Source organism: Orycteropus afer, unplaced genomic scaffold, assembly GCF_000298275.1.
Source record: "Orycteropus afer afer isolate SDZICR_OR568_19922 unplaced genomic scaffold, OryAfe1.0 scaffold00195, whole genome shotgun sequence".
Taxonomy (NCBI): Eukaryota; Metazoa; Chordata; class Mammalia; order Tubulidentata; family Orycteropodidae; genus Orycteropus; species Orycteropus afer.
Window position 1 is genome coordinate 2,992,293 of NW_006921782.1, and position 21,203 is coordinate 3,013,495.

Below are 21,203 nucleotides of genomic sequence, written 5' to 3' on the forward strand. Positions count from 1 at the left end.
CCTCCTGTAATTAAATGTTGGGATAAATTTATCTTCTTCTAATAACAACAACACAGATTTGCTGTATAATTTGATTCTTTTACCCTAAGGCCTAGGTCAAAGAATATGTTAATGAATGAAATCATAAAACAATCTTCCATGTTCAAGATGGTATATATGCATTAGCAAATTAGCTTTTAACAATAGCAATGTGACAAAAAGATGTTACTAAATAATCAGTCCTACCTAACGTAGCTGTCATTTATACCAAACTAAAATCTCAAACATAGTTCTCAATTTTCACTGTGTTTTGCAAGTATATATAAACGTACATATCCCAGCAGTTGATTTCTATATTGATTTAAAAGAATGGCTTCCAAACTTTCTTAGTTCATGATGTCCTTAGTATTCTGGCAATTATTTCATGGCACCAAAAGATATCTCAGTTAAACTGAAAAGCTTAACAGTAGTAGACCACCCAGAATTCAACAGATATTGCTGCTTCTGTCAAGTTTTAAAATAATTCTTAGCATCCTCATGAGGTCATTGTAACACCCAGGGGTGTTTCGATGCACAGTTGGGAAACCATGGAATTAAAAGACTGAATTGCTGTAGTAAGCGAACCAATGTATAGGACTTATGGTTCCATATACAATGCAAATCATCTAAAATTTTTGTTTTCTAAGAAGTTATATTCTATAGCAACCTAGAAAAGTTTTACCTATCCTTTTGCATTTCTGCTGTAAATATCATAGGTTATATCTTGACTTTTTTTTTTTTTGTGAAAAATGAGGTAGTGAACTGAGTGAAATGTGTGTTTAATCCCAGTTCTTTATGATTTAGATATTATGACTCAGATTTTAAAATGTTTGTTAATCTAATCCTATTTAAAACTGATTTGTAGAATATTTGAGAGAAATAGCAGTTAAATATTTTTCTAAATCATGTTCAGTATACAAAAATATCCTAGTGTTTTGTTACAGTAAGATAATTCTGCTCATTCCAGTCTTTGTTTCAGAACTTGATTTGGTCCAAATCCCAGATAAAATTGATGAAATATTGTTTTGAACTAAATTTCCAAGATACATAAGCCCTCTCTGCTGTGGCTGATCAGCCTCTTCAGCCTCCAGCTTTTGCCCATGGTTACAATTCACAGTAAGGAATTTTTATAATCAGTGGTTATTAAGAGTGCAAAACTAGATATAAAAAGTTAATAATAAAATAATATCATGACAGTAACCACATAACAAAATAAAACTAAAGGGTTTATCGTTTGTGTGCACTCAAATTATTTAAGAATACAATCACTTTTTTTTTTTTTCCTTTTCTTTCATCTTTCATTTGATAATTCAACCAAACTATCAGTTTCACTTTCATGGCCAATCCAGTTTCCCAAATAATAAAGACAAAACACACTTTTTTAAAAAATATCACCTGCGCCTGTCTCATGGAGAAGGAACATATAATATAGAGGAAGAAGTACTGCACTATGAGCCAGGAGTCCTGGATTTCAGTGCTGCCTTTTTTAATTTTTTGAGCATAAACAGATTTTCTACCCTCTCTAAGCTTCAGTTTTCTCATAGAGTAATTTGGGGTGGTTAGAATATCTCGTATCCATTCATGCTCCAGGAATCTATGATTCTACATACCTTCAAATCCACTGCTATCAAATCAATTCTGACTCAGTGACCCTATAGGACAGAGTAGAACTGCCCCATAGGGTTTCCAAGGCTGTAAATCTTTAGGGAAGCAGACTGCCTCATCTTTCTCCATGGATCTATATATCCCAAAGTCCTTAAATAAAAGCGTAAAAGCCCAAACATGTGTGTGTGTGTGTGTGTGTGTGTGTGTTTGCCAGTATTCAGAATGCCCCTTGGAGAGAAATCTTTATTTCAAAAGGAAGTTTTGAAATTATTTGAAGGCAAAGTGCAATGAGCCAGCATTGCAGCTGTGGCAACCTCCTGAGAATTTGAAAATGTAGAGAGAACAGATCTCCTGCAGCTTAGGCCTTTAGGAGTGTGGGGTTTAGGCGCACAATTATGTCAGGTTAAATTTTAAACTTTTTTTTTTTTTTTTTTTTTAAAGCATGAAACATATAATTCTACAGAAAAGAAGAAAACAAACTTAATTTCTAGGCTCATTTTTTTCTGATCATCACTATTGTTGTTATTGCCATCGAGTCAGCCCCGACTCATAGCAAGTTCTCGTTGGGTATCCGAGGCAGTATCACTACGGAAGTAGATTGCCCCATCTTCCTTCTGAGGAGTGATCATCACTGTTAGCAACACTCAATAACATCACAATAGTACCTTCTTATCCTTTACTTAAAAGGAGCTCTGGTGGTGCAGTGTCTAAGGCATTTGACTGCTAATCAGAAGGTTGGTGGTTCAAACCCACTAGCCACTGAGTGGAAAAAAGACTGGGCAATCTACTTTCGTAAAGATTTACTGCCTTTGAAACCCAATGGGGGTCGCTGTGAGTCTAAATGGACTCGATAGCAGCAGGTCTGGGTTTTTTTTTTTTTTTTTAATCCTTTACTTGAGCCCTGGTGGGGCAATGGTTAAGTGCTCAACTGCTAACTGGAAGATCAACGGTTCAAACCCACTAGCAGCTCCATGGGAGAAAAGACCTGGCAATCTGCTCCAGTAAGACTGTGGCCCTGGGAACCCTGCAGGGTAGTTCTACTCTGTCCTATAGGGCCAATGAGTCAGAATTAACTCTAAGGCATACAACAGCCCTTTTCTTAGCACATCTCTGAATTTCTCATTGTCATCATTATCTTTATCCTGACTCTCACCCTTCTATCTCTCCACTTGTACTAACAGTAAACAATACAGGTCAAGCTGGAGGGAGGGATGAAGTAGGACATTTTGTTTGTTTGTTTTGATTTTTAGCCCATAAAAGTTGACTTATTCATTGTGATATTGTGAAGAAATAAAGTTAATACTATTTAATATTATATGTTTACCACATCATGTTCCATAAATGATTTAAAGTAACAATACCAGCCACATAAATTTTTATTTATTAATATTTCTGCCTGTTTCTAATGGGGAAGAAACTAGGACATTTATTTTTGATGATTTGGTAGGTATTTTGTATAGAGAATATTTAAGAAGCATTAAAGGCCAGTCAACCAATATCTTCTTTGACTTTTGTTTTAATCTCTCTTTTCTCTTTTGGGCTCTTCTCTTTTTGGAGAAAAACACTAACTTCTTAGGTTAAAAATCCTAGACTCTACCCCAACTTCTATAATTGAAGGATATCATGCTTGGTAGAGGGTCAGGGAAAAAGAGGAAGACTCTAAATGAGATGGATTGACACAGTTGCTGCAACAATGGGCTCAAACATAGTGACCATTGTAAGGATGGTTCAGGACTGGGCAGTGTTTTGTTCTATTGTATATAGAGTCGCTATGAGTTGAACTGACTCTATGGCACCTAACAACAACAGCAGCAGAAGCAATTAAGTAATAGGTCATTTTATTCTTATATTCCACTCAAGTCTAGAATACAAATCTGCTCAACCATAGGCCTAACCTCTTGAGGGAAGAAATAGAAATGTGTAAGGTGTGTTTCAGAATAATAATGACCCCACTATGCTTCCTCAAGGATCCCTGGTAGCACAGTGCCTAAGGCAAGTGACAAACCTGCCAGCCACTCCTCAGAAGGAAGATGGGGAAATCTACTTCCGTAGTGATATTGCCTCGGAAACCCAAGGAGGGGTCGCTATGAGTCGGGTCCGACTCGATGGCACATAACAACAACAACAACAACAACAACGTGCTTCCTCAGATTTCTCTTCTTGGTTAAGTTCTTGTTTTTTATTCTCTGAAAACTTCAAGTATGTAATGTTATAAAGAGTAGGGTTATTTTTTCTTTCAAAGATTCATAAAGCAAGGGGTGGGATGTTGGTGATATTTGCACCAATCTTTGGATATAAAAATGGTGTATACTGTCTCAGTGCATTGAAAAGAATTTAAAATGTAAACTATGGCAATAAAGAGCTAAAATGTAAATATTAATGACCATCAAAAGCCATGATCCAGGCTTCAAAATGACATCCAATTCACAGCTCAAGAGAAAGAATGTGTACGTAATAAAAGGCATATATGTGAGTTCACTATAGAAATTTTTTTTTTGATAATTGCTTGTCTTTGAGCCTCTGAGGTAGTGATGCTTAATATGCAAGAAAGATGAAAATAAAAAGGAAAAGGAAGCAAATGCTCAGCCCAGTGGTGATTGGTAGGGTAATGTGGGCATGGCCCCAGGATGATAGCAGCTTCTATTTAATCAATGTTGACAAGACTAGGGAGAGCTGGGCAGGTCCCAAGAGGTAATGTTTTACTCGGAAATCCACTCAAAGTAATTTCAGTAATGGAGGGCCATGGAGGGGCCTGGACTGGAGCCAGTAAACAGGGCCATTATTGCTCAGTGTAGGCGATGGCAGCTGGGAACCCCGCCATCCCTCCAGCAGCAGTGCAGCCTGGCTGCCTGGCTGAGCACTCAAGCAGCCGCTGCTGCATATGCTCCTTGTATTTGCTCAGCAACAGAATGCACAGACGTGCTATTCTCACCCTTTCTAGGAAATGAATGGGATGTATAAAGGCAAGAACTTCTTCCAGAATCAGAAAGCCAGTTTGGCATACATCTTTCAGGGACCACTGTGAAATCGTCCACCTGGGTCCCCTTACTCTTTTAAGGCTACTACCATACTGTTTCAAATGGTTGTAGAAATAACTTGCATATTTATTTCTGCCACATGCTATCTTAAATTGCATAGAAGTTAAGGGATCCCAAATATATTCTCAATTTGGGAGTAATGACTAAGACCAGTTATATCCCAGATACTGAAGAGTATACACAGCTCAAACCACTCCTCTGGAGATGACATTATCAGGTGAATTTGGCCATTACAAAAATGAGATAAAAGTCCAGGAGTTTCAACATCGCTAATTATTTAGAATTACAGATTTGATCTAATATCTGAACATATGTTGTTAGAAGTAAAAAGCAGAACTCCAGTATTGAGCAGTTTGGGATAAGCCCAATTCTGTCTATGTGATAAAGATAAATGTACCTTGTAGTGATTAATAAATGTCTGATATCACAATGTTTATAGTTGCCTAGTAAATAGAAAGACAAAACGATACAAGTACGTTTTAAATGTCTTACTAGTGGAGACATTATCAATGACCCACTGGATTACTGGTGGTGCTATATCTATACATAGGCTGAAGCTTAAAGCCAAACTGAGTAAACTGTTTTTATAGGACTGACTGCTCGATTTGATGAAATAATCACCCGGTGACACTTAGATTTATTTAAACTCTATGAATAGAAACAAGCCTGTAGAAAACACGATTTTCTAGCTTCTTGATCTGCCACAGAAGAATGAGAAACCTTACGTGTCTGAGAAGTTCTAAGAAAATGATTTTCAACAATTTTGTTGAAAAGGAGAAATATGGGAGCAGGAAATGTAGCCCTGATGTTTCTTAGGAATGATGGCTGTAGATCAATGCAAAAGCTAGAAAGGCTTTCTATTTTCCAAAACTTATGAGATCTATTAAACGTACCCAAATCTGCAAATCGAAAAGAAGTAGCCAGGGGACTTATGTTCCTTTATGCTGAGCCCTTCTTATCTATTGTTCTTTCCTTCTCTATCCATTCTCCACCAAATGATACATCATTACAATAGTCACCAGCATATAAAGTCCAAGAGGTAGAGATTTTTGCTTGAGGTTTTCATTGCTTTATCACCACTGTTATATTTGCAGTACTTAGAGCAGTGCTTAGCACATGATAAGGCTTAGGGTATTTCACTGAATGAATAAACAAGTGAAGAACACATTTCTCTTTTTTTAAAGCATCATTCTAGTCTAGTACATTAATAACATATGACTTTGCTATGCATGATGTTAACTTTTTTTTTTTTCTTCTTAAATTTTTAAATGTGATTTGGGTGAAGGTTACAGAGCAAATTCATTTACCATACAGCAGTTCATACACATTTTGTTTCATGATATTGACTACAATTCCCCACAAAGTAGCAGTTCTCTTCCCACTTCCTCCCTGTTGTTACCTCTTCCCTGTGTCTTTCTTTCATGTTCCTTCCTGCCCCTGAGCTGTATCTCTGTGTAAATACTGCCCTTCTGTTCTCCCATGATTGATCATCTACCTGATGTAAATATTCACCCTTTATGCCTGTCTGTTGTTTGGCTGGAAGCCACAGGAGTGAGTTCAATTCCAGAGATGTTAACTTTCTATTTTTAAGTTACACCAAAATAAAAAATTAAAAAATTAAAAAAAAAACTAATAAAGCAATCAGATCTGTGGAGGTTGTCAGTGAGCATGGAGATTTCTAAGAGGACTTTGGGTCTGGAAGAAGGCAATATTCTTGTTAAGGCTAAAATGCCATGGCTTGGGAAAGTTGCAACTCTTTGTCAAATTCTAACATCATCTGCCCAAGTTCATAGCATATAATTTTGAGATTAACTAGTATACATATGATTTAAGTTATGGTATATCAAAAGGGTACATTAAACAAGTTTTTTTGGATCTCAGTTTAAGCCTCTCCTAAGAATATGAGTGCTTCCTCCTGGAAATATGACTATGTTCCATTTGAAAAATTACCCAATCTCATATTTTAAAAGAAAAATCTTCCTCTACCATTTTAGACCAAATCACTAAAATGCATCATCAGAGTTACATGTTTTGTCTCATAATAAGATTGGATTTTTAGGGCTGGTTTTCTCCTGGTGAAGTCTGATTTTGGGACAAATTTATCCACAGACAGATAGTAGTAATGATGTGTGACTATAAATGCATGATATATATAACATGTGATTTATTTAATCTTCCTTTGCTTATAATGTCTTAACCAAAATGACAATTAATATAGATCTTCATGTTTGAAGTACATAAAAGTACTATTCAGAGCTACATCAAAAAGAAAAAGCTCATTTCTACTCCTTAACTTACTGGATTTCAGCTGTCACACCAGCAACGCCAGACTTTCCCCATTTGCTCCCTCCAGGCCTGTTTACTTCCAGTCATTTGTTCTAATACCACTTGGCACTGAAAATCTCACTTTAGTCTTTTACCTTCTACAGCCTCCTCTTAAGTAATAACTGTCTCAGAGGGAGTTTGATCCTCTAAACCGGGAATATGATTATTTACACTAATTGGGTAGTGGTAGATGGAGTGACCAGCTGGCCTCAGCCATTCATCCATCTTTGACACTCACCATGATGATACAAGTTTTTGTAAAAATACTAAAGATTACATATTAACTCATCTCTAGCATTTACAAATTACGTAATTAGTACCTGAAGGTGCCAAGACCAGATCTCTTATTTTTGAAGACTTCCCAGAGTTCTTCTTTCCATTTTGAGCTACTTTATATATATGTGTGTGTATATGTGTGTGTGTGTGTGTTAAATTATTTAGTTTATTTTGTTGTTTTTTCGAAAACGTACTCAGCAAAGCATGCCCCAATTCAACAATTTCTTCCTGTACAATTCAGTGATGCTGATTACATTCTTCAAGCTATACAACTGTTCTCATCCTCCTTTTCTGAATTGTTTCTCTACTATTAACATTAACTCACAACCCTCTAAGTTTTCTTTCTCTCTCTTTTTCTTTAAACTGTATGATTTTATTTATTTGACATTTTCTAAAAATTTTTTGTGATTTGGGTGAAAGTTTACAGAGCGAATTAATTTTGCATACAACAGTTCATACATATTTTGTTTTATGACATTGATTGCAATCCTCATAATGTAACAGCTCTCTTCCCACTTCCTCCCTCTGGTTACCTTTCCCCTGTGTCCTTTTTTCCTATGCATTCCTGGCCTCTGAGCTGTCCCCCTGTGCTAGTACTGCCCTTCTGATCTCCATGGTTGATTGTTCTAAGGAGTGTATCTACCTGGCGTAATTGTTCTTCTTATATGTCTGTCTGTTGTTTGACTGGAAACTACAGGAGTGGGTTCAATTCCAGTTCCAAAAGGTGACTAGGGGCAATAGTTATGAGGGTTTTATCAGTTTCTCTCAAACCAGTAAGCCTAGTCTTTTTCCTTCTCTATCTTTTTGAATTGCTCTTTCACTTTGGTCTGAAATAGATAGTTCTCTACAAGAACACAATGCTTAAGGCAGCCATTCTTTACAAATTCCGCTAACCTGCTCTTTAAAGACTTTAGGGGAGAGTTTTGATTTAAGGTTAAAGACTCAAATATTATCTCAAAGAAATTTCTTCCTGGGTTTATCCAGCCTCTATGGCTCTAGAAAATCTGGATTCCATGACAATTTGAAATTCTGGTTGACATTTTTGCCCCTAGCTGGGCACTATCCATTTCTTCTAGTCTCATAGCAAAAACGGCAGTGTTCATGGTCCACAGTTAGCCACACATTCCATTTCCTCTTGCTGATTCTCCTTTTTTTTTTCTTTGTTGGTCAGGCAATTAGAGCCCAAGTATTGTACTTTGGATGACCCCTTACAAGCTAAACTTTTTGGTTCCAAGCCTACATACCTATGGACTGCCTACTCAAGCTTCTACCCTGTCCATCTCTGCTAAGCGATGAGAAAGGCAAGAGAGTAATCAAAAGTAGAGAATGCCTGGATGACTCTATTCTAGATTAGAATTAGGGACTGCCATTTACCAAGGAGCTCTGGTGGTGCCGTGATTAAGGAATTTGACTGCTAACCAGAAGGCTGGTGGTTCAAAGCCACCAGCCACTCCCTGAAAAGAAGATGGGGCAATCTACTTCCGTAAAGATTTACTGCCTTGGCAACCCAATGGTGGTTTCATTAACTCGATTTCAGTGAGTTTGGTTTTTTTGGTCTATTTAGTAAAAGTGTGGTTTTGGTTAAATCATTTAACATCCATGTTCTTTAGCTTTTTTAGCTGTAACATTGGGTGAAAAGGAAACTGTGAGTATTAATATAAGTACACATAGAAATTTTCCAAGCATATAATAAGAGATCAACAAATGTTCAATATAACTGGATACTTTATAAAAGAGGCCAGGAGAATCATCATTAATGGTTCTTTCTAGACAGTGACATTGCCAAATAGAATAGGTAAAATATTAAATATTCCACTATATGGTCAACATGATTTATTAATTAAAACTACTTGTATAGAGTTGGCATCAGTGGGAGAGCAAACAAATTAGCAGTATCCAGAAGCTCTCCAGCATTTATACAAACCATTTGTACAAAACACAGAATCTGTTCCTAATAAACTCTCCTTTGTCCAAGCTCAAAACCTTTTCATTCTCATGCCCTGATTTCCATTAAAGTACATCTAGATAGGTGAGGTGTGTGTCCCACATACGATTACTCTTTCCTTCTTATACATGTACATGCTGTGCCTGGATTATGAATGTTTGACTTGGGGACAACTCATACTTGCCCTTTAAAGCAAACCAATGCCCATCGAGTGGATTCCATCTCATAGCAATACAGAGTAGAACCTCCCTATAAGGTTTCCAAGGCTGTAAATCTTTGTGGAAGCAGACTGCCTCAACTTTCTCATGTGGAGTAGCTAGTGGATTCTAAGCACCAGCCTTTTAGTTATCAGCACAATGCTTTAACCACTGCGCCACCAGAGCTCCTTACTTGCTCTTTAATTTATGTGTATTTGCCCTCACTTTGAAATAATTGAACTAACTGCTACTCTGAAACAAATTCTTCATCACAATCACCTTCACTTGCTGCAGGAGCAGCTTTTAAATCACTGAAAAGGCTTTGAAACTTTTCCTGCACTGAAGTAATGCTAAGAACTGTATGCACTTGTTCTGATTCACCTACAAATCTCCTTAAAGACACAGGGATGGATCTTGTTAGTAACCTAGAATTACTTGTAGTATTTTATTTTTTTCTTTTCCTTCATGATATTATTATGAGTTCTTGTTGCTGTTGTTGTTGTTATGTGCTGTCGAGTCAGACCTGACTCACAGCGACCCCTCCTTGGGTTTCTGAGGCAGTATTACTATGGAAGTAGATTGCCCAACCTTCCTTCCGAGGAGTGGCTGGTGGGTTTGAACCACCAGCTTTCTGGGTAGCAGTCAAGTGCCTTAGGCACTATGCTACCAGAGCTCTATGGGTTCTTAGCTTCCCTCATGTTTGCTGTTGTGTAAGACTGTTACTTTAGATTGTTTCCTCCTTCAAATTTTGTTTGTCTTTCTCGTTTATACATAATTTCTTAGTGGCCTATACACATTTTATTGACTCCACTGTCTTTACCCATATTATTTCTGTTAACTAGCCATCCCTTTGTCTAACACAAGGGGAACCTTTTGCTCAATATCAACAATTATCAAACAAATAAAAAAAATACTTAAAACTCCTATGAAATATTATATATATATATATATATATATATATATATATAATTGTATGCATTAAGTTGAATTGAGTTCCAATTAACTGATTACTATTTTATCTTTGTGGTCATCTAATAGAACACTCATGAAGTTTAATTAATTTTATGGTTTCTATTTTGTATTTTGGAATGAACTTTTTTTTTTTTTTTTTTTTAATCACAGAAGTTTTGTAGGTCCATAAAACTTGGGGGCCCTAATTACTTAGTATCTAGTACGAAATTGATAAAATAGGTTCAGCCTTGGCATCTGCTCAAGTTTGGCCCGTGGGAAAGCCTAAACAAGTGAAATACCTTGGTTTTGTCTTGGTTTGGTCATGAGCAAGCTGTAAGATTTAGGAAAAGTCTCCTTATTTATCTTGACTTGCTTCCTCATCTTTAAAATGAGGATGCTCATTCATTGTTTCATGCAACAAACATATCTTGAGGGCCTCCTCTTCACTAGGTTCTGTACTGAACTCTTAGACTTCAAAGATGAGCAAAAACAGATATTGCTCATACCTTGAAGTATTTGTGGTTTAGTGATGAGGTGACTTTAAAGGTCCATCACTTGTAATCTATGATTATGAATATCATTATCTGTTAAAGGTATATAATGAAAGGCATCAATGATGCCAAGGATGTTTTAACTATTTTATTCTCTGTTATTTCTCAACACATAGAAGAATGTTGGCATGTTATAATTTCAAAAGCTATTTATTGGATAAATGAATGAATAATTATATTTAATATAATTTGAGGCATTTGGAGGAGAGAATATCTAGATATTGAAGCTCTCTAGATACGAAATAGGCAATAATGACTTCCTGTCACATTAAGCACATGTGTGTCAAACTTTGCTTTTTCTTCTGTTATTGTTAGTTGCTGTGGAGTTGAACCAATTCTGACCACCTGTGTCCCAATGTGTGCAGACTAGAACTGCTCCATAGGTTTTCAAGGCTGTGACCACTCAGGAGCAGGTTGTCAAGCTGGCCTTCCTAGGCACATTTCGGCTAGTAGTCAAGCATTTAACCCACGCAGGGACTCACCTTTCCTCTTAGGCCAAGAAAAAGAATGACAAGAGAAAGTGGAGGAGTCTTGGAGGAATTAACTTGATTCTACTCAAACAAGGGGTAGGAAGTGTGGCTACTTCTCAGAATCCTGATTCTTTGTTCCCTTCTCCCCTCTTTGAGTTTTCTTGCCTTTATTCTAAAATTATACTATTCTTCTTATCTTACCCAGCCTACCCTCTACCTTTTCTCTTGAATTCCCTAATCTCTCTCATATCTCATATATTAGCTCCTTTTTTTTTTTTTTGTAGAGAAATTTGAAGTCTTTTCTTGCTTTTACTGCTAATCCTTCTGTATGCCTCTGAGTCATTTGAACCAATATTTCTTTTGCAGTTCAAAGAGGCTACTAAATATGTTGTTTCTTGGAGCTGATAAGGATAGTAAAATGCCTTAGACACTCCTGTGGTATCCAAATGTTTGGGCAGTGCCAAGGGAACTAAGTAAATTCTCTACAAGAATTCCAAGTTTTCATAGATGGACCCCATTGACACAAATCTAGTAGGGTTCTTCTGGAAGAAAAGTCACTGATTCATTAGCACATCAAAGTTCTGTAGTCCATGAGGAAGATTACTAGTGAAGAGAACATTAAGATGATCAGAATTGCGTTAATCTAAATTTTTTTCCTGGAACGTGTAATTGGGGCCTTGGTTCTTAAAGAGTTGATAATGGTCACCTTAGTAAAGTACAGTTTTAAGATATCTTTATGAATAATAGTAAATGTTGTTGTTGTTATGTATTATGAGTCAGACCTGACTCACAGCGAACCCTCCTGGGTTTCCGAGGCAGTATCACTACGGAAGTAGACTGCCCAACCTTCCTTCCGAGGAGTGGCTGGTGGGTTTGAACCTCCAGCCTTCTGGATAGCAGTCAAGTGCCTTAGGCAGTACACTAAATAGCAACACTAAAATTACTACCTTTCAGAAATTGCCTACACAGCCAGTTACAAACCCCACAGAGAGTAAATCAGACTTATAAACTTTGGTCAAAAATGAGTTTTTATAAAGTAAAATTACTCATCATAGCTGCTTACTTATTTACCAAACCACTCTAGTTTGATTCCAAAAACCAGGCTCATTTTCAAGGAGTTAAATGCTTTTTGCTACTGAAGAGCTTTGAAAGAGTATCATTTGATAGATGTTCCAAAGAAAGTATTGCAAAAATTGTATTTAGTAGTGGTAGTCTTATTTGAATGTAAATGTTTAGCTTTATCCCAATATAAATATTTAGCTGCCTGATTTAAAAGAGACATATATTTTCATAAGCTCATCTAATGCTTTCCTAAATGGTATTCATTTTCTAGACTTGACATCTCCTCCCAACACCAAATCCACCTTATACAATATTGCTAGTTTCATCTTCTGAAAGCACAGCTGTATTATATGTTCTGCTAAACAGCTATCAAAGGTTCTCTATTGCCTTTAAATACAACTTCTTAAGAAATATCAGTAGCTAACAATAGCTTCACTTTAAAGGATACAGCATTTTAAACATTGAGGATTATGCAGAAAAGAGTTAACGTAATAAGCTTAAGGTTTTCTACTAGCTGGCATATTGGTAAACTATTTTGTAGCATGAAATAAGAAAGGCTTACTTGCTACATGACCATGAGACTGGAAGAAATAGATGGTTCCTGGCTATCACTGTCAACCACTCAGAGGGGAATCCATACAGGAGACCCTGGATAGAGTGGGAGAACAATGTGGAACATAATGCAAAATCATAAAAAAAAAAAAAAAGAAAGAAAGACCAAGTTTGCTGGTTTATGGAACCTGGTGATACCCCTGAAACTATGGCCCCTAGTTACCCTTCAGATTTGGAACTAAACTCACTCCTTGGCTTACAGCCAAACAATAGTCAGGTATATGGGGTGAACATTTACATTAGGTAGATACAATCCTTAGAGTGATCAATCATGGGAGAATGGAAGGGCAGTATTTGCACAGGGAGATAGCTCAGGAGGCAGGATATAATAGGAAAGAAAGACACAGGAAAGAGGTAACTACAGGGAGGAAATGAGAAGAGAACTGTTCCATTGTGGGGAATTATAGTCAACATCATGAAACAAAATGTATATAAACTGCTGTATGGAAAATGAATTTGCTCTGTAAACTTTCACCCAAATCACAATAAAAAATAAAAAAAATAAAAAAATAAAGAAAGAAAGAAAGGAAAGGTCTACTTGCGAGGTTAGCCCTCAACTGGATCTAGGAACTTGGATTTCTGCAGGGTTCCCACCATTCCCCCACTGATGAATGGTCTACTGTGCCTAAACTGTATGAACAATGTGGTTTGTGCTAAACACATGCTTTCCTTCTGGGAGTCTGGGATTTGGGTACATGCTAGGTGGAGGGTGCTTACATGACCAGCCCTAATAAAAACCTTGAACACTGAGTCTCTAGTGAGCTTCCCGGTAAACAGCATTTCACACATAATGTCACAATTTGATGCTAGAGGAATGAAAGGTCACAGGTCAAGGAATCTTGGACACTTGTGCCTGATTTCCTCTGGAATTTGCCACATGCAACTTTTTCCTTTACTGATTTTGGTCTGTATTCTTTTACTGTAATAAATCATAGCCTTGAGTAAAACTATATGCTGAGTTCTGTGAGTGCTCCTTAGGAATTGTCAAACCTCGCTTTGGTCTTGGGGACCCCAACATAGGGAGTTTATCAGTTGATAATGCAACAGTCTTCAGGGAAAATGAATTCTCTTTGTAGTAGCTGGCATATTGGTGAACTATTTTGTAGCATAAAATCAGGTCACTGAGTTTTATACAGGAGCTAGACAGATAAGTTATTAGAAAAAGTCTCCTGCTTGCTGAGGAAAAAAAATTATCCTTCAAAAAGATAGTATTTGCCCTATGGATAAGTGTATTCCACTGGAAAGTGTTTGGCTGCAAGGAATTGAAAACTACTACAGTGGTTTGAACAGTTTAGTTATTTGTCTCACACAGTAAGAAATCGAAGGGAAAGGCATGAAGGAGTAGACCAGTGAAACAATGATTGTTTGTTCTTTCTATCCCTCTGGTCTACCATCTTTAGTGTACAGTTTTTGTCTTCATGGTCATAAGATAGTTACTATTCTACCAAGTATTTTTTGATGTCTTAGTCATCCAGAAGGGGGGCCTTTGCCATCCCTTATTTGGAGCCTTTGCTCTTACAGTCATATCTCAGAGATAGTGTAGGTTTGGTTCCAGAATGCTGCAATAAAACAAAATGACAATAAAGTGAGTCACACAAATTTTTTGTTTTCCCAATGAATATAGAAGTTCTGTTTACCCTATACTATAGTTTATTAAGTATGTACTAGCATTATAAAAAAAGTTTGAAATATTGTGAGAATTCCCAGAATGTGCCACAGGGACACAAAGTGAGCATAATGCTGTTGGAAAAATGGCATTGATAGACTTGCTTGACATGGGATTGTAACAAACCTTCAATTTGTAAAATAAAATATCTGCAAAGCACAATAAAATGATGTATGCCTATATTTGGGAAGGGAAGGTCTCCCCAGGGAATCCTGTTTCCAACTCATTGGCCAGAACTGTGTCACATGGCTCCCTATAGCTCCAAGAGGAGCTGGAATTCAAGTATTTCACTCTCTAACATTTCTAGTACTATAAACCAAGAAATAAGAGAGTTAGAATGGATGCTGAACAACTCACATAAAGTATGTGTCATAATTAGTCTGACTGTGATGGAAAAGAGATACAAGATGATTGTTGATTCCTTATATTAAGAGGCTGTATGTGGACACCCTGATGGCCAAATTGAAAGGTTAAAGACTACACTAAGGAGCTGTGGTGGCACAGTGCCTAAGGCATTTGACTCCTAACCAGAAGGTTGATGGTTCAAACCCACCAGTTGCTCTAGGGAAGCAAGTATTGAAGGAAGAAAGAGCAGTCTACTTCAGTAAAGATTTACTGCCTAGGAAGCCAAATGGGTATCGCTATGAGTCAGAATCGGCTTAATGGCAGTGAGTTTTTTGGGAATATCTTACTTTTGTTCTTGAGCTCTTTCGTATATGTGACTGAACAACCTCCTGGAGGTAACCTCTTCCAAAGTTGGAAATTATATTACTGGGATAGCAATAATCTATTTCTATCTTCGGAGACCCTGGGTGGCACACACACAGTAACATGCTCTACTGCTAACTGAAAGGTTGGAGGTTCATGTTCCTCAACAGGCACCTTGAAAGAAAGACCTGGTGATCTATTTCCACAAAAATTAGCCACTGAAGACCCTAGAGCACAGAGCACAGTTCTTCTCTGACACACAGGGGGTCAACATGAGTTGGAAGTGACTCGATGACAACTGCCTGTTTTTATTTCCATTTTAAAGCTCTTAGGAAATTGTTTGAAAACAAGACATACTTTGCATCATCTTATGAGCAGATAAGAGAAAATACTAACTCTTCTTTTCTTCCCCCCCTCCCCCATATTGTTTTCTTCCTCAGAAGCTGTAGATGAAACCAAACCTAAGGAAAGTGCCCGGCAGGATGAGGGTAAAGGAGAAGAACATGAGGCGGACCAAGAACATGCCTGAACTTTAAGATATGGCTTTCCACATCCCTGCCCTCCCCTCTCCTGACCCCTGTCCCTCCCACCCTCTACTCAGCTCCACTCTGAAGTTTCCCTTCCTGTCCTGCTCACGTCTGTGAGTCTGTCCTCTCCCACCTACTGGCCCTCTTTCTCTCTGTGTGGCAAATTTAAAAAAAAAAAAAAAAAAAAAAGCAGGAAAGATCCCAAGTCAAACAGTGTGGCTTAAACATTTTTGTTTTTTGGTGTTGTTATGGCGAGTTTTTGGTAATGATGATCCAATCATTTTGGGAAATTCTTGCACTGTATCCAAGTTTTTTGATCTGGTGCGTGTGGCCCTGTGGGAGTCCACTTCCCTCTCTATCTCTCTGTTCCAAGTGTGTGTGCAATGTTCCATTCATCTGAGGAGTCCAAAATATCAAGTGAATTCAAAATCAGTTTTCTTTTTCTCCTTTTCAATGTGATGGAATGAACAAAAAGAAAAAAAAAAAAAAAACCCAGATTGTTTTAAAAATAAATAAAGCAAATGTGCCAATTAGCGTAACTTGCGGCTCTAAGGCTCCTTTTTCAATCTGAATATTAATAAATCATGAGAGTAATCAAACTTTAATGTCTTTGTGTTTCTATTCCACTCTTTCTCATTAACTGGTTTGTCATATTGGGGTCTTACATTTCATCTCCTTCCCAACCTCCCAGTTTGACAACAACATCCTGTAAACTCTATAGGAATCTAAGATCTGGTTAAGACCAATGGTTTCAGGCCTTAATGGGAAAGATAGGCACCAAAAGTTGGTTTTACCAATATCATCTCAGACTATTTTCATGATTCAGGAGAAATTTACTTTATTCACTGGAAGATTATTCTATGTTTGTCTAAGTCAAATATTGTAGAGATATGTAACTCTCAGAAACTACTAGGCTTTTGATTTATTTTAGCCTAAGTACTGACCCAGTCAGTTTATTTATCAGCGGTCTCTAGAAACAGAACCAATAGAAGATTGTGTATGTATGTATGTATATATATATATAAATATATATATATGTTTTTCAAGCAATTGGCTGATGAGACTGGGGGTGCTTACAAGTATTGCAATTTATAGGCTGGAAACTCAGGCAAGACCTGATGCTTTAGTCTTGAGGCAGAATTTCTTAATTTCTGGGAAATCTCAATTCTTTGCTCTAAGGTCTTCAACTGATTGGATGAAACTCATCTACATTATTGAGGGTAATTCCTTTACTTAAGAAGCCCTGGTGGCAGAGTTGTTAAGCACTCGGCTGCTAATTAAAAGGTTAGTAGTTCAAACCCACCAGGCGAGCCACAGGAGAAAGATGTTCCAGTCTGCTTCATTAAAGAGTACAGCCTTGTTAACCCTTTGGGGCAGTTCTACTTTGTCCTGTAGGGTCACTATGAGTTGGAATTGACTTGACAGCAATAGGTTATGGGTTAATCTCCTTAATTTTTTTTTTTTTTTAAGTAAAGTTAATCATATCTTTAATGAGTTTGTTAACCATATATACAAAATACTTTCACACGAACCCCTAGATTAGTATTTCATTAAATTACTAGGTATTATAGCCTAGTCAGAGTTCTGATGGCATAGTGCTTAAGGCATTTGACTGCTAACCAGAAGGTTAGTGGTTCAAACCCACCAGCCACTCGGCAGAAGGAAGACAGAGCAATCTACTTCTGTAAAGATTTACTGCCTCGGAAACCTAAAGGGGGTCACTATGAGTTGGAATTGACTTGATGGCAGTGAGCTTGTTTTTTTTTATAGCCTAGTCAGAGGAGCTCTGGTGGTGCAGTAGTTAAGTCATTCGGCTACTACCCAAAAAGTTGGCAGTTTGAACCGACCAGCTGCTCTATGGGAAAATGTCGGGGCAGCCTGCTTCCCTAAAAACTTACAGCCTTGGAAACCCTATGGAGCAGTTCTACTCTATCCCACAGTGTTGCTATGAGTTGGAATAAACTAGATGGCAGTGCATTTGGTTTACTGGTTTTATAGACTAGTCAACACATAAAACTAAGCCTCATATCAACCTATGTTTTGAAGCTCATTAATTTTTATTGGGCTTACTATACCCATGCAAGAAAGTTGTCAGACTCTTGAATAGTTAGAACCATTGTTCCTGCTGATAGTTATGGTATATAAAGAAAAGGTGTATATTTAGTGTACTCATTGTTAATACTTTTCAAATGTCTTTCTTGTTCCTATTTTCTAGATATTCTCAATTAGAAGGTAAAGTGTTCCTGTGACAAGCAAAATCCCTAAATGCTGAAGTATCTGATACTGTCCCCCTGCCCCGTAAACTTCCTAAATAAATCCTGGTACCAATTTCTAACAGGTCATACTCTGCCCTGGCCCTGAGTCCTCACTTATAGACAAGCATGGCCCTATATACTCTTCTGCACAGAGAATTCCCTGGCAAGTAAGAGAAAATTGAGTCAAAAAGAAAGCCTTCAAAGCAATGAAGATCATGGAAGTAAGTCACCTATGGAGGTATTGCCCACACCTCTGCAACTCAGCTCAGCTCTGTGTGGAACTGGTGCATAATGAACGACTTAGAGAAAGCTAATGCCACATGAAGGATGAGTCCTCATTAGATCAAGACCACTGACACTAAATGGAATCTTCACTGGGAGAAACAAACACAATGGAAAAGGTCAGAAAACATCAATAACATATTAACACAATTTAAGAGTTCCGGCTTCATTCTGGGTTGGTGTGATTTCCACAGAAGATTTTGGAACCAATAGCTGGGGCTCAGTCATGATCTGATCAGGGCCTCATTAACTGTGGGATAGAGTGTTGGAAAGGGTCATACATAGTACTAATTTCCTAGAGCTGCATAACAAATTGGATGGCTTAAAACAACAGAAATGTATTCTCTCTTGGTTTTGGAAGCTAAAAGTCTGAAATCAAGGTTTTGGCAGGACCATGCTCCTTCTAAAGGCTCAAGAGTAGTATTCTTTCTTGCTTCTTCTAGCTTCTGATGTCCCCAGACATTCTTTGGCAGCCTCACTCCAATCTGTCTCAGTTTTCACACAACTGTCCTTCCTCTTCATCTGTGTGTGTGTGTATGTATGTGTGTGTTTCCTTTTCTTATAAGAACACTGGTCATAAAGATATCAAGGCCCAAGTAATGGTCTGATCTTAACTAACTCCACCTGCAATAATCCTATTTCCAAATAAAGTCATGTTCTGCAGCTCTGGGGTTAGAATTTCAACATATCTTTGTGGGGACAATTCAACCCATAATACATGGATTGGAACCAGGTCACACAGGGTATCTGGAATTATATTGCTTTAGGAATTTTTTATGTCAACATTTTTGGTTTGATAAACTCTAATTTCTCCCAAATCTATACCTCTAAACAATGTTTCTACGACCTGGTACAATTCAATTTCTTTTGCAAAGAACCTTTCTAAATTTCTTTCACTGAATCCACAATTATACTGAAATCAATAGCACATAACTTTAAGCCTATATTAATATACTTAGTTGAATGGTCTCACTAGTGCATCAGAATAGTAATATGTGTGTGTGTGTGTGTGTGTGTAAAACATATGGGTATCTATTTAGTTCATAAAGTCTCTGCTCCCTAATAGAATTTAAAATAAAATGTGTGTGTTTTAGGTGAAAGTTTATAAGCAAATTAGGTTCCCATTTAACAATTTTTGTGTAAAATGTCCCATGTCATTGGTTACAAGTTTCACAGTGTATCAGTATTCTCCATTCTGTTTGTCTGTTTCCATTTATGTAACTTACCTGTCCCTTCTTGCCATCTAATCTTTGTTTTCAGATAAAAATTGACTATTTAGTCTCATATATTTGATTGTTTAAGGGAGCACATTCCTCATAGGTTATATTGTTAATTTTATAAGCCAATCTATTACTTGACTGAAAAGTTACTTCCATGAGTGGCTTCAGTTCCAGATTAAAGTTTATTTTTGGGTGACAGTCTCAGGAGTTCTTGTAGTCTCTATCAGTCCAATAAGTCTGGTCTTTTTAGGAATTTGAGTTGTGTTCTATGTGTTTCTCCCATTCTAACCAAGACCTTCTATAGTGTCCCTGGTCAGAACGGTCAGTAGTGATAGCTGGCACCATCTAGTTCTGGTCTCAGGTTAAAGGAGTTTTATGTGGGCAATTAGTCCTACAGACTAATTTTTTCTTTGAGCCTGATTTACTTCAATCAGTTTTGTTCCAGATGCGAAGAGAACAAAAGTTATATCTTAGGTGGTACTTTGGTTACCTAGTGCTGCTCTGACATGACCTTAACACACAGGAGTTTATTCTCTTACAGTTTGGAGGCTTTAAGTCTGAGTTCAAAGTGCCAGGCTTTAGGGGTTGGGTGAAAGCCCTTCAGCCTTGGGCTTCAGCTTTGCCTCCTGTTCCCAGCCCACTGAAGGTAGAGGCTTTTCTTCACTCAGACTGCTGCTGGCTGGTGAGGCTGACAAGCCCAAGGCTGACAAGTAAAAAGGCACAGTCCTGATGTTACCAAACCACATGGCAGGCCAGTAATTCAACTCCATTGAAAGTCCCAAAGTCAGCAAAGCATGACAGGCTGCTGATCAATGACTCAGCTACAAGCAGGGTCCAAGCGTGCCATAAACTAGAGGCCATTACCAAAACTGTTTCTTGTATATGGGAAGCAGACCACATACCCAAAGGCAGCTACTCAGCTGCTCACAGTAGATTCCATCATGGAGTTGATTACGAGTCTCATCATGGGGAATCAAGCTGCCCAGCCACTCAACCAGGCCCAGCCAAGTTGACACACAATCTTAACCACCACAGGTAGCCATTCACAAGCTATTTATATCCCAGAGGCTACTCAACAAACTAGGATGCAGAACATTATCTTTATGAACTATGTTATACCAACTAACTGGGTTGTCCCATAAGACTATGGTCCCTTTAACATAGTAAACTAATCCTATGAGTTTTTTGGAAATGTTTAGGAGTTCTCCTCCTTATTAGAATTTTAAAGTTGGGGGAATTTTCATGAGAGAGACTCTTAATGATCCTAAAAGAAATACTGATGTGAAACAATGTGTCTCAAACTTATATATTACATACACAAATTTGTTGTTGTTGTTGTTAAGTGCCGTCGAGTCGTTTCCGATTCATAGCGACCCCATGCACAGCAGAACGAAACACTGCCCTGCCCGATCCCGCACCAGCCCCACAATCCCTGCTATACTCGAGCCCATCATCGCAGCCACTGTATCAATCCATCTCGTTGAAGGCCTCCCCC

The 21,203-nt window shown here is 37.7% G+C and overlaps 1 protein-coding gene across 1 annotated transcript in view; it reads left to right on the top strand.

Annotated features, from left to right (window-relative positions):
* GAP43 (growth associated protein 43) overlaps positions 1-15,953 on the top strand; it is an 88,210-nt gene extending 72,257 nt beyond the window's left edge. Inside the window, exon 3 of the mRNA XM_042781914.1 lies at positions 15,865-15,953. Coding sequence (XP_042637848.1) covers positions 15,865-15,953 — 89 coding nt within the window. The remainder of the gene's footprint in view (positions 1-15,864) is intronic.
* Positions 15,954-21,203: the final 5,250 nt, after the last annotated feature.